Here is a 20370-nt window from a genome sequence, read left to right as displayed (position 1 = left end):
CTACTAGGCTGAAGATAGATACTGTATTTTACATTATTCTCTAATAGAAACTATCTTACAATCTAGAAGAAAAAAATACAGTTGAGAATCTCTTAAGAATCATCTTCTCTCTGTTTGTTGACTTTGTAGTTTAAAATGACTTATTTGGCTTGGTTTTGATTTTTCCCTATTTGTAGAGAGCATTATGTGGAAAGGAAGAGTACATATCTTTGTTTTGCTTTGGTTGTGAAAGACAGATAAAAGCTCAGCTAAGTATTTATTTAATAAAATCTTTGTCATGCATGAGTGAAAAAGTAGGAAATCTTCTTACCTGATACTCAGCTTAGAAATCTAACTCTTGCCAGGAGAGCTCAAAGAAGTTCTAGTGAAAGCAGTAGTCACTTTTTGCTGACTGGAAATCTAGTTTTGACTGGGTTGAACATTACTAAATGCTTTACAGTTGTTTTTAAAAATGAATTCATTAATGTAAGTGTAACTTCAATATTACATGTGAGCATGATTGAAGTCTTTGATAAAATAGCAGCAAACAGTATTCTAGCAATTTTCCTTGTTGAATTGTTTATTTTTTTCCAGGACGTTTGCTGTATAAAGCTAAATGATCTATACACATAAACCAGTAAAATGTGTGTAAATATATAATTGTATATATTATAACTAATAGGATAATTACTTACCTTTTTTGTTTGTTTGGGTTATTTTAGGTCTTAATTAAATTATGCCGTCTTACTGGTAATACTGAGACACCTGTGCTGCAGCTTGATATTGTAGGGTTAGGCACTGAACTTAAATTAAGAACATTTGACATGACTGGAAATGCTTTCCTTCGTGAAGTTTGTCTACTGTGCCCAGAGTATATGGGTAAGTATTTATAGTCTGATCAAAAAATTATTCACGTATAGCACTGTGAATTTGTATTCAAAAAGCCTTGTAGGGCTTTCTTTTGTCAACTGAGGAAGATTTGCTTCCTAAATTAAATGTGAGCAGGGTGAAGGGAAAAGTAATTCAGGAGCTCATTCTTTTAGTATTGCTTTGGTAAATATGTTCTAGTGCTGATGATTTTAGTAGAGACATCTAGCTATTTTAGGTCTGCAGAAGAGATTTTGCGATTAACTGGTATTGACAGTTAGTAGCCTAGTTTGTACTCCATAGCTGATTAAGAGAGTGGTGGAAAACTTGACAGTTTTTTTTCTTAAAAAAAAATAAAAAAAATAAAAAAAAATTAATATTTGTATTCTTTTGGGGTTTTTTTAAGATGATAATGACAAGCCAGTTTACATAATTACCACTTTGGATAACGTAGAAGATGATCTTCTCACTCTGGAGTACATAAAGGTGAGAAAAGAGCAGACTTTGCTTTTGAATTTTAAGCCTATCGTAAAGGGTACAATATTTGAGCAATTGTTGAATGTTTTTCCTTACTTACTCATTTCTTAAGATACTGAGTGTCATGTGCAAAGTCTGTCTGCTTCCTGAACAGATTAACTTGTACATCTTCAGTTGTAGTGGGTTTTGAAATAAGTTCTCTTTAAAGAAATTTGCAGACTTCTCACTTGTTTGTTTTCCCTGTGGTTTTTTTTTTTTTTGAATAGGCTGATATTAATGGACCAGAGCTGAAAACTGTCTATCAGAATGTTCTACAGAAAATAAAGGTATGATATATTTTTTACCATAATTTTCTCATTGTGGGAAGAGAAGCATATTGAATAAACATAGTTTATTCTTTTAGGTGAACTTTTCATCTCTAGATATTCATTTGCATACTGAAGCTTTGCTGAGTGCTATAAACTATCTGAATAATCTTCTACCCAAACAAGAAACTAAAGTTGCAGAAGAACCAGTCCATGAAAAAATAGAGGAGAAGAAGGATGTTCTTAAGAAATTAAGTAAGTTTATTTTTTTTTCCTTCCTCTTTTCATTCCTCTCTCTTCACTTACTTAAGCAAGGAAGAAAACAGACATATTTTCTATTTTTGTAAGCCTGTCAGTGACTTTTGAAATGAGAAATTTTGTTTAGGATATATTTACTTAACCCCTTTGCAGACTTTTTTAATGTCAGTGGTAATAAGAATGTTAGACATCAGAGTACTGTGGAGTAGCAAGTGTATACTCTTATTCCCTGACTGGAGTGTGTAGGTGAGGAATAACTGTATAATTAATAAGGCAAGGCAGATGCTGCAGCTGTTGACATTTCCTGAGGTAGAAATACTAAGCATGTGTTTTTGAAGATTGAGTTCAAATTCATTTAGTTACGGTGATCTGTTGAATGGTGGCTTGCTGGTGGTGATTATGTTCCTAATGGTGTTCTCCCATATAATAAGGAAAGTATTTCTGCATTACAGCATTTATATGGAAAAGGTGTTTGTAAAAAGTAAAGAAATAAAAAAAAAACCAACCCACAACTTTATGGGTTAGAAAAATTAGCATGAAGATGAAAACTTTCTATGATAAGTGCATTAAATATATTCTAGACACTTTTGTGCTTTCCAAATAGTACCATAATTACCATTTTTCCTAACTCCTCAGTGAAATTACTTTGTACACTATCTTTCTTCCCATCATGAAAATAATTTTGTTGGTTTATGTTTGTAACCTGCAGATAAATACTCATTTAGCAATTTATTGATGTGTAGACATGGCTGTAGACATTAGTACAAAATATACACTATGGGATTTTGTAATTTCCAGGACAGTTTTGGTTACTAGTGATCTACTGATTTGCTGAATGGCTAAATTCTGCTTGGCACCAGTTTTGTAGGAGTAATTTGTTGGAATTGTTGCTTTAAGTTTGTGAAATGGAACATGAATTTGGATTTACCTTGAAGTGTAATACATAGGAAGTTCTTGCATGGTAGAAGATGGCTTGAACATTTTCAATCTTTTGTTACAAGAAGCTGGTAATAGTGTTCATTAGTATAAATTGCTATGATTTAAAGAACACATGAGAGCAAACAAATATATCACCTCCATCTTTTGATCTTGTGTCTGGGAGCTACTTTGAAGTGAATGCTTCTATTAAATGCTCAACTTTATGTCAGTTATGTTAATTTCTGCTCTGAGAAGGAATTCTCAGAGTTTTTGCACTCATTCCTTACTGTGAATCATAAACCACTGAGGGTCCAACTAGTTATTAAAATAAAAAAGAAAATACACACACAAAAACTATGGTTGAGGATAATTCTCAAGATTAATCTAGTTGAAGTATTATAAAGCTTTCTCTGCATTACTGATTTCAGTAGTTTCCTCATATGACTGATGTAGCCAACCCGCTGGTATATTGGTGAGATCTTTCTGAGGCTGCCTGCATTTTCTGATGTTAGTTGTTATGAGCATTTCAAGTTAAACTTCAGTAATAGTTCAGTATCTTTAAACCCCAAGTATCACATTTGCAACATTTGGTAAGATTTCTTTGGGAAGGTTGATTTGTGCTGCCTTTACAAAGTTATTTCTGTTTGGCAAAACAGAAACATGTTTAAGTCTTGTGTATACTCATATTCAGTGATTAATTCACAGTGTTGCTGAGGGTTCATGATTTTTTTATGGGAGATTGATGGATTAGTAGCCTGATACTGGTTTTTTGAAGAAGAACTTGATGCAGAAATGGTACCTGTATTAGGAAAGAAAATCCAAGGGTTTGGAAGCACAGCTGTTCTTGGGATTTGAGTATTTGTTTCCCTTACATACTTAAATGAGATAAATAAAGTTAATTTTTTAAGGATTGTGAAAGGGAATGATCATATCTGGAGCCAAAGAGGTTATTAACAAACTAAGAGAAAAAAGGGTTTGTAGCCTCTGTTTTTCAGGGGTAGATGAAAGAAGATGATAATAGAATATTTGCCTTACGAATGATAAGAGATTAGTTGGGATGAGATGTGGGAAGTGTATTACTATGTTACATGGCTGCTGTTTCAGCTGATGATTTTTTTTTTATTATTCCATCAGACTGTTAAGAAGTTAGTTCCTCAGCTCATTCTTTGAAGTTGTTTTGTAGGTCTCCGTTGCATCATAGAACTGAGAAGTAAAAGATGGACTATTGATCTGTGAGGGAAAAGTTACTTTTTTTGTGTGTGTGAGATTCTCATTCACAGTGGTTGTTTGATTTCAGTTACACAGTGAATTGGATGAGGGAAAGGCTGTGGATGTTTTCTGCTTGGGCTTTAGTAAAGCCTTTGACACCATTTCCCACAGCATTCTCAGGCAGAAACTGGCTGCTTGTGGCTTTGACTGGTGTACTCTTCACTGGGTGGAAATCTGGCTGGATGGCCAGACCCAAGAATTGTGGTGAATGAAATTAAATCCCTCTGCAGGGAGGTTTAGATTGGATGTTAGGAAAAATGTCTTCACTGAATGGCTTGTCAAGCATGGGAACAGACTGCCCAGGGAAGTGGTGGAGTCACCGTCCCTGGAGGTATTTAAAAGATGTGGAGATGTGGTGCTTAGGGATGTGGTTTAGTGGTAGAATTGGCACTGTTAGGTTAGTGTTTGGTCTCTGTGATCTTAAGGGTGTTTTCCAACCAAAACAATTTTATAATTCTATGCTTGGACACTAGATGAAATACCATTTGTGTACCTATGATAGTCTGTGAACTTAGAGTTCTGTTGTGTGGCTTATTGAGAGCTGTGGACAGAAGATTCAGCATTTCTCTAGTTTTGAGACATTTTACTATGCAGGCAAACACTGAAGTATTTGATATCTTACAGAATTCTTGGAGCCAAAGGATTAAATTAGTTTCTTATGTATTAACATGTGACAATTGAGACTTTGCACAGCTGAAAAGCTTTCATAGGTGATTCTCCTCCCTCTTTCTCCACCACTTCTCTACAACTGTGCAGACTAAACTATGACTGAGATTAGTTATTTGTTAATTTACCATAGCTTGTCTTCTATTAGCAACATGTAATAAAATCATGGGACTGAAGCTGTTGTATTTATGGAACCATAGCTTTATTGTGAGAAAGCCTTAGCTTACTCAAGCAAAAGGTAGTATCTCATCAGAAAAGCTAGGCTGTGGAAGAATGAGTTGAATATTTATTACTTTTAATTTTGCTGCTTTTAGCTTTGTATATAGATTACCTATAAGAATTTACCCCTTAGGACTCAAAGCCCCTGAGTACAAGGTATGATATTTCCCTTTGTCGTTTCAAGTAGTGTATAACATTACTTCAGATTTGCCTTTCAGAGAAAATGGACTGTTTACTGGTTGAGTTTCTGTATTTAGCACTGTACCTGCATATAGTATTGTGTGACGTCAGTCATGTCTACTCAAAATGAACATAGATTATTTTTTTTAACATGAAATAGAATATTTTTACTCTATCAAATTTTGGGAAAACCAAAAATGGACTAAATATTTGGACACCTCTGTTCAGAAAGGTACTGTATTTATGCTTGTATCTTTTGTAAGGCTTAAGGTTGCCTATACTCATTCTGAAGGAAGCCTACTGTCCCTTTTCTTCAGTGTTTAGTTATATTAATGGTATTTTCATGTTTAAAACTTAATTTTAGAAAATAAAGTTTGTGAACCTTTGATTGCAGGTGACTAATGAACAGACCGAATAGAGTACTGCATTAGTGTAGCTATCATATTACCACTATTTGAGATAAACTGCTTAGTCCTGAATAACCGATCTGTAATTTTATATTGTGCTGTGTAGATATATCTTAAATGTTTTTCTTGCAATCAGTAAAATACTGGTGTTGATTACCACAGTCTGTGAAGCACATGAGGACTCCTGTATATACAATTCCTTTTTGTCGCATTTGCTAGTATGACTGCAGGGCATTTTGCCAGTGCAGCAGGCTTGATACAAACTAGGCTTTGGGGAAGGGATACTGAAAATATTACATAACCTCCTTGAAAAACTGTAATTTTTATTATTTTGTATTTCCCACAGCATCAAAAAAATCAAAGTATGAAGATGTTATCGACCTTAATATCTGTGCAGATTTATCCTGTTTACGTATCTTTATTAGAGAAAAAAAACATAGAATAGCAGAAATTCACATTGAAGGTAGGAACAAAACTTTAATCATAAAGGCACAAAACTTTGTAACCAGAATCGTCTCTAGATTTTGTATATATAGAATTTTTTTATTTTTTTTTTAAGGTCTGGATAGCCAAGTCACCATGAAGAAAGCAGCAACAGAAGTGACTGCAAAATTGAAGAACATAATTATTGTGGATTCTGATGAGATGGCATTGTATAAAAAGGTATACAATAGCATGTATCATTAATTTCTGAAGGGAATATAAATGCTAAATTGAACTTACTTTGTGGACTTTAACTGTGTTGATTTTATTTTTTAAAATAATGTTTTGTGTATTTAGTGGGAACATTATTCTCTATACGTAGACTGATTTCACTCTCACAACTGGTGACTGTTTAGGCCAACACTGATTTTGTGCAACTGTGGTGTCCAGCTGCTCATTATGCTCCTTACTTTGTTGACTTTAGTGGACAGATTATTCAAGCTGAATGAGATTCCAACTGAATATTTTCAGCTATTTCAAGGAAATTTTTCTTTAATTTATAGTTGTGATATTGGAAATAAAAATGCTTTAGAAATGAGAGGTACTATATTTTATTTTGGATTTCAGTTTCTCCAGCATAAGTTTTTACAGCAGAGATAATGTTTTTTTCTTCTTCCTCTTTTTTCCTCCTAAGGCTCTTTACATCACAGGAAAAGAAGTCTTCAACTTTAGAATGATATCATATATGAATGCTACAGATGGCATTGCATATACCAATATGGATGTTGTTGACAATCGTATTTACCTAACTGTTGGTTGTATTCAAGTAGTTTTTGTCAACAAGTTTGTTTCATCTGTTTTGGTAAGTTAAATTTTCCAGATACTGTTCCTTAGCATTCAGATAACATTGTCAGAGCTAGAAAAGGATAAGGCATCCCATGTGGGGTGGTGTCTGTTTATGTAAGAACTGTTATATACTATTGCAAAAACTTCACTAGATTCAATGGTTGGGCTATTTACTTTTTTTTCCTTCATATTTTTGTTATTGTGGAGTGAGTCACTAAGCAACAACATTTGCTATTGTTAGTAGTTTTTTTCTTTAAATGATTTGTGGCAGCTGTTAGATATACGCAGTTCGTTGTTTATAACACTGAAATATGAGTAATAAACCATTAAAATCAATGCCTTTCCCATAAATTCTGCTAAGTAAATCTTATCTTTTGCTCTCCATATGAGTAAATAAAATGTAATTCATACAAGTCATGTTACGAAGTCATTGCTGTTACTATCTGATTTGCTAGATATTTATTGTGGAAATTAATTTGTATATATATGCTTACTTTAACATATTTTGGGGGAAGATTATCCTATTACAGAATTTAGAAAAAGTGCGAAGCAAAAATAGTATCCTAAGATGGCTTGCTATTTAAAAAACTGTGATTCTTAGTGGTTTTGAAGTATTGTAATTCTTAATAAAATTCCCAAGATCTGTATTCTTTTCCTAGGCTTTTATAAATAACTTTCAAGCTGCCAAGGAAGCTCTTACTGAGGCAACTGTTCAAGCGGCAGAGAAAGCAGCTACAGGTGTAAAAGAGCTAGCGGAGCGGAGTTCCCGTTTGGCACTAGATATCAATATTAAAGCACCTGTTGTGATAGTCCCACAGTCAGCAATGTCTGCAAATGTCCTGGTGGCTGATCTTGGTCTAATCACTGTGAAGAACCAGTTCTTTATCGCTAAAACAAAAACACGGTATAATCTCCCGCCTGTTATTGACTCTATGACAGTGAAATTGAGCGAACTAAAGTTATACAGGTAATCTGTTGTCAAGTTGGTTTTTTTTTTTTTTAAATTCATGTAATCCTTTGGGATACTTCAGTTGGAGAGCTTTGAGAAGTTATCAAAATAATTAGTGAATGGTTGGTGGGTGACGGATATACTGTTATCTTGAAATATAACAGCAAATCAATAAAGATTTTTTTTAAAGCAATTAAAATGTATGGTTTGGGAGAAATAGCAACCTACACATCTTTTAATAGAAGCAAGTGATTGTTTAGGGAATATTGTGTAGAATAATAGACTTATGCATCATTCAGTACTTTGGGACAGATTATACCCATTTGTAAATTGCTGTTTTGATGGAGTTTTCAAGCTATATGTAGCAGGAGAGATATCAAGTCAGGTTGCCTTAAAGAAGTGTTTGAAAATGGGCCTTGGAGCAGGGGATTGGGAGAGAGAAGGGAATTTTCAAACACAGTTGAAGAATACCGAAGGAAGAAGGAATTGATTTCCAGTGGAGAGCTGGTAAAAGATCCTAACTTGCAATAAGTTAGTATGTTGTATGTCTGGTATGTGCTCAATGGGCCTCCTCCTTGACAAGGAAAGTTGTCTAGTTGGTGGTCTGTGTCTTTAACTAGAGATACTAGGAGTAGTGTAAACATTGTTTTACAATACTATTCAAAAAGATGAGGAAAAGACAGAAATGTGTTTGTTAGAAGTGTAAATGAAGCTGGGATTATTTTGTTTGTTTCTGTTCACAGATCATGCTATGAGCAGGGTTCATTGCAAACTGAAGTACAGTTGCTGCAGCCACTTAATCTGGAAGTAGCTGTTGAACGAAACTTAGCTGCTGCATGGTATAACGAAGTTCCTGATATTGAAATATCTGGCCGACTCAAGCCTATGAATGTAAGCACTCATTTCTGAAAGCAGATGTTAAAGTATCCATGTAAAATGGGTTCATTTTTCTGTACATAAAAGTCAAAGTTCCTTAGTTAGGGTGTTGTTTGATGTCAAGACATGTAGGTAGAGTGGATTTTGTTATTTCATAGAGAAAAAGAAAGTGAGAAGCTTTCTGTTTGTATCTAAACTCAGTATTTCATCTGTGATACTGCAGTCAGGCTTTATACTACGTATTACTGTTGCTAGTTAGAAATGGGTATGCTGTTATAGCCTTCTGTTACCTGTCAGTTAGTATCTTTCAAAGGACTGGAAAAAATTAAGGTTTATTGGTCTGTATATTAACAGCAGGATCACCTGCTAAATTCATACCCATGACAAGCCTGAGTATGAGTTAACAGTATGTGCTAATTTAAATTTAACATAAAAAATACATTGCTTGTCGGATGTATGAGTAAAACAAATTTGCCAAATCTTGAAATAGAACTAGTAACCATTACTGTAAAGTACCTTGTAACTAAATGCAGATAACAATTTCAGGCAACTATAAATCAAATTATACATGTACAACTTCTACCATTGAATTTCTAAATTGTAGCTTTGTAGAGAAAGTTTGTAGACAAAACCAAAATAATGTGTGAGTGACTTCTGATTTCTGGAAGTTATTGTTGTAAGGAATTTTGTGGATTTGAGAAAAACATTTTACTTGGCTCTTTAGTTTCCTAAACAGAGACTCAGATGAGATTAATTTGGATTATCTGTTTGGTTTGGGGTTTTTTTTTTTAAATTTAGATTTTAGTTACCAAAAGCTTAATGAACTGACTTGTTCTGAGTTTAATAATAATATATTTTTTAAGCTAATTCTCAGTCAAGAAGATATTACCACAATATTGAGGACACTAAATGAAAATATAGGTGGAAGCTCTGGCACATCAACATCTTTACCAGAACCAAAAGATACAACTAGCAATTGTAGTGACATGCATAGTACTTCACAGCACTCTGCAGGTAATGTTTTCTAGAATTACATGTGGTCTATCATTTTTAGGTATCACTGTCAATTTATTATTTCTGTTGGAATTGCCTTTATGAAAGCATGCCAGATTCAGTTGTTTTTAACAGTATGCCTCTGTTATCTTGACATTGTGGTTTGAGCAACAATAATGATAATGGATAGGAGCAACTGGCCACTGTAGTGAGTTTTGTAGCATGATGTGTTTTAATGTAAGGACTATCTTGTTCTACTGGCAATAATGCAGTGAGCACCTAAAAGTCTGTCAGCTGGATTTGGTAGCATCCCGACTTTGGGCAGTTGCTATGTTATTTTTCTTACTCTGTTCAGCTGGTTCTGTTGCTGTTCTGTTTGTCTTGGCATAATGATGGCATCTATAAAAGTTGTTTCTATTGAGTAGGCATCATTGCCCATAAGCTGTTCAGCACACACAAAAAAAAAAAGACAGGTAAGGTTAAGAGAAGAATATTTTGTTGAACTCTTCTATTAAATGTGAAAAAAAATAGCAAAAACAAGTGGCAAGATAAACAAATGAGGGTGAAACTAAACTTGTATTCTTTGTAACGTTCTTGCTTACAGTACCGTAGGACACTGTAAGGGAAGTAAGGGAAGTTGTGCATTTATGTCTTAAAGATGTAAAAATTGCATATAGAATATATAAGCAGAGTATTTAATTTTCTCATTATGTGTTTTTGCTAAAAGTAATTACAGAGGGAATGATAAACATATCCTAAGTGTGCATGGATTTACATGTGTAGGAAAAGGGAAGTTTTTGTCTTTATAGTAATTAGAGAGGATGCTGGTTTTGGTGTTTTGGTTTGGGTTTTTTTTCCCCTTTTTTTCCCCCTTATTTGCAGTCAGGTAATTTTCTTTAATATTAAGTGTTTTTCTAATTTCTGAAAGGTGTAACTGTTGTGACATCAGCTGTGGTGGAATTGCATTCACCTATGAAAATAAAAACAACGCTAAAACTGGATTTCAGATTCGACTCTCTGACTTTAGTATTGTATAGTCCAAATTCAAAACAGGTAAATATAATTTTGGTTACAAAGAGGAAAAAACAGCTTTAAGATTACCTAAGGTCCTAGAAATTATGAATGGGAATACTTTAATTTATGACCAGAGAAAGTGATTTCTAGCAATAGTAACAAACATGGTGGAAATGATAACTAGCTTTTTTAGCTACATAGCATGTCAGATACTACGGGAAAGAGAAAAACCAACGATAGCATGTAGTATGTGGCATCTTCTGTTATCTGACTAAAAATTTGCTGAAAACTTATCTTAGTTCAAAATACAGTTTGGGAAGAAAAAAATGCAGAGGGATATAACCTCTTCTTTAGTTACACACATATGTGTGGACGCACACACATATCTATAAAGAAAATTGTGGAGAGAAATTTTATATTTGTGTTACAATATGAATGTATTTTTATTCTTTTTGGTTTAAATTTACAAAACTTGTCAGCAAGTTTCTGATGAAAAGTTTGGCAATATTTTATTGTAAACTTAATAGTCTGTTATTTTGGGTTTTGAACAGTTTTCCAGTATCTGGCTAAACAGTATGTAGCCATAAGGACGAAACTTAATTTCTTACTTGGCGTCTTTGCATGTACCATGTATGTTTCAACAGCAAGCAAACAAAAATTGCTTATGATAGTTGTGCTTTCTTTTAAACATTGTCTTCCTGTCAGTAATGTAAGCTTGCTTTAGCAAGGTGGTAGAAGGGTAAAGCTTGACATTTTTTCAGGTTTTTTTCTGTATGATAGTGATTTTTGTTGTCTTTTAAATTACCACTGGGTTTATTTAATATATTATTATTAAAAATCTTACCAGTTAGAAAAAAGCTGTGTATCACCCCTGTGTGTTATTTTTATTACCTGCAAGCAAATCTACAAACGTATTTTTGTTTGCTTTAAACAGGTTACAAATTTGGATCAGAGAGATGACCTTTTGAAACTTGCAGAATTTAAGTTAGTTTTGATGTCAGCTGCTGTCAAAATGTTATCAGATGGTTCAATGAATGCTTCAGTCAAGCTGGCAAACTGTACGTTAGATGATAAAAGACAGTCAATCCAGAAGGCTACACCAAGGTCTGTGTTTTGACATAAATTACTGTTTATTGGAGTTTGACAGAGTTCCAGATTTTTCCATTTTAGTATTCTGTTAAAACTGCAACTGTTTCATGTAGGTGGTGCTTAAAGTACCTTATTGTAGACTTATGTGTCTTAGTTGCCTTTTGTTCCACATACTGTTTATGAGAGACCAACATAAATGCTAGAAACAAACTTTAAATAGGAAATAAAACAAACTTTAAATATGAAATTAATAAATGCATATAGAAACAAAGAAATTTCACTTTCAGCTTTAATAATCTGATGGCTAAGTGAGACTAATTTTTTTTTCATGAAGACTATCAAACTTCAGTTAAGTATAGTACTTTTGATTTGGCTTGTTAAAATTATGAACACCTTTGTTTGCCAATGTATGGTAGTCCACTTAGTTTTGAAGTTTTACATAATTTTTGGTAATGTTTTTATTGGTCGTGTTTTCAAATTTTTGGTCTTACTTTTTAAATTCACTCTTAATGTATTGCAGCTGGAGTCAGAATCTTGAGTGTTTTTCAGTATTTATGGCTGGGTTTTTTTATTGTCTTTTTAAATGCCACCTTAATGGTCTTTCAGGATGGTGGAAATGAAACGTGGATTTGAAAAGAAAGTTATGATGGATATAAGCTATAAGCAGGGGAGAGATGGCACTGTTCTTGATGTGATTGTTCAAGAGATATACCTTTGTGCAAGCATGGAGTTTCTACTTACTGTTGCAGATATATTCCTAAAGGCTAACGCAGAAAGTGCCGCTGCACAGAGAAGCCTCAAACAGTCATTACCTTTAAAGGAGCAAGGTATATGCTGAAAATATTTTTAAAAGTGTATTTTAATATGCTTTTATTTTGGGTATTATAATATATATTTTTTTAATTATAATACTTCTTTTATGCTATTTCCTGTGTTTATAGAACAGCTTCATCTAACCATTGATGTTTCTGTCTTTGCATCATGGAAATTGGTTCATGTCCCTTGGTCTTTATTTCCAAATGAAGCTTTGTCTTACCAGACAAAGAAAATACCTAAAAATGTATATCTAAAATAAAATGGGAAAAGACAATTACAACTAGCACTCTCTAGGTTTATTTGGATATCTTTGCAGTCTCAACAAAGTTTATAAAGTTGATTACCACCATCATCATTTTTATCCTTCCTGACAATGATGGGGCATATTGTAATAGGTTCATGCTCATTAAGTATGAATTCAACCTGCTAGATATTGCTGCCTAGGAACGTTGTCATTTGACCTGTCCACTGATGCACGCTTCTCCCTACATAAGGAAACAGGCTTCTAGCTTGAGTGACCAGTTTGGTCTTTCTAGTGCAGGACACTATATCTGGCATCATAAATTAGTCCATTAGAGCATCAGAGCAGGAAATGGGCTGTTTATGCTTCCAGGCCTCAGGTAGTTCACATGAGATCTGCAAGGCAAGTCCTTTTTATTTGTTTTTGTTTTCCTGTACCCTAAGTACCTTTGCTGGTGTTAGGCCACCTAAGCTAGTCCTACTGTGGTTATTTAAAAGATGATAAAAATCTAAACAAATTAGGAAGTCTTACATAAAAGTAAGGCCGAAAATGGTTACATCGAGCGCTAGTAAATGCTGCATTATTGTCCTATGGAAAATGTGTGTTTTTCTGCTCCAGACAGCAGAAAAAACGTTTTTCTGCTCTAGAAAATAATGCAAGTTATTTCTGAAGCTCTCATCATTAGAATATATGTTACAGATATATAAGTAAAATCTTGTGGCTAACTTAGTTTGTTAAAATATGTTTTTCTGCTCTAGAGAGCATTTTCGTAAGACCCTATCATAGCTGGCTGATGTAGATATTTAGAGAAGCTGATACATGTAGAGTAATAACAGTAGTGATACTGTTAGCATTTTCATTTTGACAAAGCAGCTTTGTGGAATCTTTTGTTGTATCTGAAAGTAATTAGTGCTTTAATGGTTTTGTATCTCCAGTGAAAAGCCTAGAAATAAGTCATTTGCAGAGATCTGCAGGTTTTCTGACACCAGTTATGCTAGGTCTTATCACTAAAAGAGAGATGTAAATAATGACTATATAATCTTTGAACAGTTCATCTAACAGTTTGTATTTTTGAAGCACCTGTGCAGCCTGTATCTACAATGGAAATGAACGTTATTGTTAAAAATCCAGAGATTGTGTTTGTGGCTGATTTAACAAGAAGCGATGCTCCTGCATTGGTGGTTACAACACAATGTGAGGTCTTCATTAAAAATAGCCCTGAAAGGTATAGCATGACAGCTGCTGTTAAAGAAATACAAATGAAAGCATGCCCATTTCTTCCAGAAAAAAGGAAAGGGAACATTACTACGGTAAGTTTGCAAATATCCTGTTTGTGTTTAAAAGGTGCTTTGTAACTTATACTACTAGAATGCAAGTTATTTATTAAGCTTTCGTCATTAGAATATATATTACAGATATATGAGTAAAATCTTGTGGCTAACTTAGTTTGTTAATTTTATTCTGTCTGATATGCCAGAAGCATCATCTTGATCTGTGACTTTGAGGTTTGCTTCGCATGACAAGCTAAAATTAAGAGCTCATAGGAGTAAAACGTTAATAATCTCTTATATCCCATGTAAGTCACATAAAGATAATTTTGAGTGTACACTATCTCAAATGCAATGTAGTAAGTTCGGAATACTTTCAGTCTGAACTTTGCATTCAGTAGCTATGTAAGTGAATAAGAAAGGGTCACACAGAACAGGAAGTATGTATTATGAAATAGGTTACTTATGGTATGCTGTTCATAAATTCCTTTGTGTTAAGGTCCATAGATCATGGTATTAAAACTGCCTGTTTGTATTTTAGCAACAGAGTCAGGCTTGTTAGTTACTGGCCAGGTGGGAGTATACTGACTTCTGGAACCTCTTACAGCTTTTCTGCTTCTGCAGCAAGTTATATTTCAGTTAATTCTGTAACAGTATTGTTGTATCAGAGAAAAGTTCAATTTGACAGTATCTCCAACTGTTATCTGTGTCCTCAGGCTACAGGTGAATTTTGAAGAATGAGTCTGTTCAGCTCTGCTTTAATACCTGCTTGCTTTATGGAGCTATGTAGGAAGGACCAAAGCTGTAACCACAAAGGACTGAGACTTCCACTTCATCTCCTTACCAGATACTTTCATAGCAGCTCAGTTTACTCGTTCGGTAGACGCAGTCTTTGATTGCATTAATCTGTTAACAATCTAGTCATTGAGAAAGTGCAGCACGTGCAATGATAGCAGCAACACAATGCTTGACTTCCATTTCCGTGGCTGGCGAATGTGGCACAAATGTGGCTAGCTTTGTAGAAAGCAATTAGAAGGCTTCACACTAAACTTTCCCTCTTACAAGAATATCTTCTGCCAGAGTCTCTTCTCTCAGACTGTAGAAATAGAGAAAAAGACTTGTATCTGAATGGATGCTTATGCTATAATTGGAGGAAACTTCAGAGGACCTTAGTTTTGATGCTTAAAACACTACCTTCTTTGAAAGATTCAGAAACATCTCAACAGAGTAGTAGAGGTCAAAAAAAAAAAATGTTCTCTGCTTATAGTAGCATAACTGCCCCTTTTGAAAATATGTAAGTAAGGAAATATCTGAACTCAGGTTTTTTGAAAACAATACAATTTCAGTCTGGGAAAATAATTGGAGAAACAGAGATTCAAGTGACATTCCATGGCCACTTTTAAAAATTATATGATGTGAACTTATATGAAGATTACAAGACTTCTGAAGGCTGATACTGATGTGAAGATTTTATATTGCCTGAACATTGGGACAATGGTGATGGATGAATTCATACTCCTGATGAATAAGTTGCTCCAGATACCCAGGAAACTAGCCTCTGGATTTAAGTAGCACAAATGATGATATTTCTGACTTGTATCTTGGTCTAAAGAAGAACATGTTATATTGCATTCCTGTCTGTAACACAGATGAAGAAAAAAATAATTTGAGCAGTAGGGAATAAAATAATAATATGGACAAAAACTTCTGTTAGATCATACTCACTTGGGAAAAGTATGGTACAACTGATTCATGGTGTTTCTATTCTCCCAGCATCTGATTCAGATATGGACAGAGTTGTCAGTAAAGATTGCAAAATCAATATGATTTGGAATTACCATTTTTAAAGACTTACTCTCTCAGGTAGAGACTGGAGAGCAAGTTTTCCTGTCAGCACAGTACCAGTAGAGTCTAACTACATCTACGTGCTTTATTAATCACATAGCACTATGATTTTGTTTATAGTGTACTTTAGATTTGGGTTTGTGGTAAACATTGGCAAGTGGGGATATGCAAGGACTGATTGTAAAATAAATCTGGAACTGAATGATTGTGATTCAAATAGTGATATCTTTATTCAGGAAAACTGTAACTGTTGTTGCTGTGTTTCCCTTAACTGAAAAGTCTGGTTCTCCTCAAAAGTCACGGACATGATGATGCAGTGCATTTGAAGACATCTGCAGACTTTACCTAAAAATGGAGTTACTGAAGTGTAATGCATTTTACTATAGCTGACATTTGAATCTTTAGTGATTGAGAATGGCTGGGGTGATGCTTCTGATACTTTTCTTTTTTTTTTTTTTTTTTCCCTCCCTTTACATTTGAACATGTTATTAGTGTCTAGGTTACTCTTAATTTTGAAAAACCAAATAATGGTAAATTTTCCTTTCAGTGCATATTTAAAAGTGTATGATCTTTAAAAGACTTTTTTTCTATATTTAACATGTGGTTTTATACTTTTCTATAGGTATTACAGCCTTGTGACTTTTTCTTTGAAATGAAACAGTCAGATACTAATCCACAGACGGCTGATCTAACAATTAAATCTTTAACAATAAAAGTAGGTAGACTTTTACTGTGTTTTTAGTTCTCTACTACTTCCTGCTCAGAAGGCTTTGAAGTTGCTTGTGGGATATGTTTCTTAAAAAATAAAATCAGGAATGACTGGATTGGGGAATTGTTTCTGTTTTTCATCAGATCATCTACCTCTTTAGTGTGTAAAAACAAACAAAATTGAAAATTAATGATCGTGTCACAATGCTGTGGTTTTGGAGTCTGTGTTTTATAGGATGACCTGATGTGCAGAGATAAGTTTTTAAGTGTTCAAATAGAGCGTTGGATAATACAGTTTAGAAATCTCTCATCTGGAGGAAAGGCGGGGGTTGAAAATCTGAAAAGGTTGAACTGTAGCTTGTGGAAAGGAATGAGTTTTCAATTGTAAGAGTCCCGTAGAGAACAGAAGTGTTTTGTTAGTGTAACATATTCATTATAATTTTGTGTCTGAAAGTGGATAACTGTTTCCTGTAGTAGCTTCTCGTTTCTGATTGTTCCAACTTCTTACTTGTAGGTTTCACCAATAATTATAAACACAGTAATTACTATTACATCAGCCCTTTATCAAACTGCAGAAACAACAGAAGAAGAGATTAGTCAAATTCCTCCAGACCTGTGGAATAAGAAAGATATAAAAAATCTAAAAATGTGGTTTCTTGAAGAGTCCAATGAAAATGAAGATACAAATCCAACCACTGAACTGGTTCCCACAGGAGAGTCATTGAAAATGAGTATAGAATCTGTTTTTCTAACACTTGAAGCTGGCGTTGGGCACCGAACTGTACCGATGCTTTTAGCCAAGTCTTCATTTCTTGGAGAAGTAAAAAACTGGAGTACTCTAATCAACCTGCGTTCTCGCCTTGAGCTAGAGGTGAGGAATCCTACATAAGAAGGAAAATTTTTCCTAAGATATTAATCCTGTTGTGCTAAGACAATAAAAGAAAATAATCCATATATTTGATTACTAAACTCTTGCAGATACATGTTGTGGGAGCGGGACAGGAATGAGGTGTTAAGATAGTGAAAATGCAAATCTAATACTTTATATGTTATGTATTAATGGCAGTAATTTATGTTACACAGTCTCCCATTTATACTCTGCACTAAAGTTCACAAAGGCTTGTTGCATCAATATTAAATTTTGGACTAGCAACTGGCCAAAACTCTTCGACAATCTTAATTTAAGATTACAGTAGAATGTATTAATGTGTCAATTTTATAAAATACTATGTGATACCAGTATTGTACATAAAAGATCCAAACTGGCTTATATTTGGAAATTAGTGACGTGACATTCAGTGGTTGTTGTAGGTAGATTCTTCTTTATTTATAGTACTTTAGACTCCTGGTGCCTACATTTTCAGCCAGGATTATATTTTGAGTGACATACCTTATGCCACTTGTTTGGAAGTGAGTCCTTGCAGTAGAGGCTTAGCTGCCTCATTCATTTTCTCTAATACATTGACTTCATCTTTTGGTGGGAGCTGCAAGTGCAGTCTGATCATAGATCTTTTATATTACTGAAGTAATTAATACACTTGCAAATCAGAATTTTAAGTCTTTTAAAACCTGTAGAACTTTAATTGATTTAACAGTTATGTATGTAATTTCCTAATTGACTTCTGAATTTCAATAGGTACACTATTTTAATGAGATGTTTGGGGTGTGGGAACCTTTGCTTGAACCACTAGAAGTTGAGAAGACTGATTTATTCAAACCATGGATTCTTGAAATCAAGGTACCTTTTCTAAAGCTGAACTTAAATCTTCCATTTCAATACCTTAGGAAAAAAAAAATGACTCTCCATCTTTCATTGCTGAGACTAATCTAACAATTTTGCTCCATCTTGTTGGTTACTGAGACTTTATCACAAATAGTGCATGAAACCAGCTCTTGCGTAAGTGAAGATCCATACTCAGATCTTTTAAATAAAATTGTCTTTCAGGTGTCAAGAAGATTTGATTCCAGTTGCACTGGATAATCATAATAGCTTTATATCAGTTGCTCTAAAGCTAGGTCATATGCTAATGATGCATTCAGTGACTTTGGAAAGATAGAAGATGACTTACGTTGTTCCACAGTAATATCTTTAGCAGAAACTTGTTGGAAAAACTCATACCTGTTATTGATTAGTACAAAGTGCACTGTAGAAATAGAGCTCTTATGACTTCAGTTCCGTCTTCCATAAGGAAATAGTCTAGATTCTGGTCTCAAAGTAGATAAGCATTTATCTAAGGAGGGGAAATACGTTAGGGTTTTTTTTTCTTCCCCCTTTCCTTCTGCCTTAACTGCTTTGTTTCATTGTTTTCTGTTTTTTTTTAAAAAATTTTCAAGTATTTTTAGCCTGAGAGGTTGCTTAGAATGGAAAAAGTGCCCTTTTCCTAGGACTGTTATTATCAAACAACTTTCTACAGTAATGGCCTCAAAAGGGTAAAGATTATGGACTGAGATATTGCGATTAAGAAATTGCAATTAAAAATGTTCCTAAGAATTTTCCAGAAGGATATGAGACCTAATGCAGGAGAAAGACAGTACATCAAACCTCACATCTTGTTCTGATTTGAAAGATAACTTTTGAAATGATGTAATTATAAAAATATTGAAGGCCAGGAAAATGTATTTTATGTGACTTATTTTTGTCCTTCAAGCAAATGAAAAAGTACAAAGTGAAACTTGCTTCTACAGAAGGAATGGTCAAATAAGAATTGTTTAAAAATCTCCTTTCAGATGAAGAAGAAGGCTAAAAAAGCATTGGTTGAATCAGATGCAGAAGAAGAAAACTACAAAGTTCCGGAATATAAAACAGTAATAAATGTTTCCTCAAAAGACCAGATGAACATTACACTATCCAAATGTGGGCTACAAATGTTGAGTAATTTGGGCACGGTGAGAAAGATTACTTAATTATGCAGTGTCAGAATTGCTAAATTAATGTTTGCACGGGTTGTCTTGATGAAGTCTTATTCAGTATATTTGTGTTTTGTATCTATACTTTGCTTTCTAGGCATTTGCTGAAGCAGCAAGTCAAACTTCAGACATCTTCAAAAAAGACCGAGCACCATTTGTAATAATAAATTCTTTAGGACTTCCCATCACTGTCTTGCCTAGTGATTCCTTTAGTGTCCTTGATGTTGAGTTTGGAGCAAAAATATTTCATTTAAGAGATGGAGAGAATTTAAATATGGAATTTGTCAGAACTAAAAATGAAAGCGACCAGTTCACTGCAATGACAACTCTGAGTAGCAAGAGGTTTTACATTCAGATCTGTAAGTTCTAAAGTTCACATCTTCTGTTTTTGTAAATTCTGTACAATGTGTAGTACTACATCATGTACAGGGCAATAATTATTGGGGGACTACATAACATAAAAGGAGTGTTTGTTTGGATTCTAAATGCATGGCAGTATTTGAAATCCTGATCTAGTCTTTGCAGCTAAAAGTTATATATCATGCTTGTTAATTTTTGTAGCATAAATTTTCTACTATAAATTATTTGAGTAACTAATCTTTATTTCATAATTTTATTGCATTCAGATATTTTTGTTTGTATTCACATGTTAATGCAGAATTAAGCTACCCAAAATATTTTTTTGATAGAATTCTGAGACCTGTATATATGTGTGTTCATAGAAGAAGTTACTCTTATTGGGATGTTTTTAAGGAAAGATTGGTTTAAATAATTTAAAGTAAAACACAGTTAAAGCTAAAAGTAGAATGTAGTTATTTTAATGGTGTATGCATTAACAATTTAAGTTGAT

At 33.8% G+C, this 20370-nt stretch overlaps 1 protein-coding gene across 1 annotated transcript in view; it reads left to right on the top strand.

Moving 5' to 3' along the window:
• Positions 1–19879, top strand: part of LOC104524960 (vacuolar protein sorting-associated protein 13A-like) — a gene marked incomplete at its 3' end in the record, with an annotated part of 31324 nt that extends 11445 nt beyond the window's left edge. The window contains exons 8-26 of the mRNA XM_010167991.2: positions 702–858; positions 1253–1332; positions 1590–1649; positions 1727–1883; positions 5892–6008; positions 6105–6208; positions 6663–6830; positions 7474–7781; positions 8507–8654; positions 9503–9653; positions 10561–10685; positions 11581–11750; positions 12342–12562; positions 13870–14102; positions 16528–16620; positions 17128–17484; positions 18250–18351; positions 19341–19499; positions 19618–19879. Of these exons, the coding sequence (XP_010166293.2) occupies positions 702–858; positions 1253–1332; positions 1590–1649; positions 1727–1883; positions 5892–6008; positions 6105–6208; positions 6663–6830; positions 7474–7781; positions 8507–8654; positions 9503–9653; positions 10561–10685; positions 11581–11750; positions 12342–12562; positions 13870–14102; positions 16528–16620; positions 17128–17484; positions 18250–18351; positions 19341–19499; positions 19618–19879 (3172 nt within the window). The remainder of the gene's footprint in view (positions 1–701; positions 859–1252; positions 1333–1589; positions 1650–1726; positions 1884–5891; positions 6009–6104; positions 6209–6662; positions 6831–7473; positions 7782–8506; positions 8655–9502; positions 9654–10560; positions 10686–11580; positions 11751–12341; positions 12563–13869; positions 14103–16527; positions 16621–17127; positions 17485–18249; positions 18352–19340; positions 19500–19617) is intronic.
• Positions 19880–20370: the final 491 nt, after the last annotated feature.

Source organism: Antrostomus carolinensis, unplaced genomic scaffold (assembly GCF_000700745.2).
Source record: "Antrostomus carolinensis isolate BGI_N321 unplaced genomic scaffold, ASM70074v2 scaffold5515, whole genome shotgun sequence".
Lineage (NCBI taxonomy): Eukaryota > Metazoa > Chordata > Aves > Caprimulgiformes > Caprimulgidae > Antrostomus > Antrostomus carolinensis.
The sequence above is the reverse complement of the archived record's forward strand: the minus strand, read 5'-3'. Positions and strand labels throughout refer to the sequence as shown.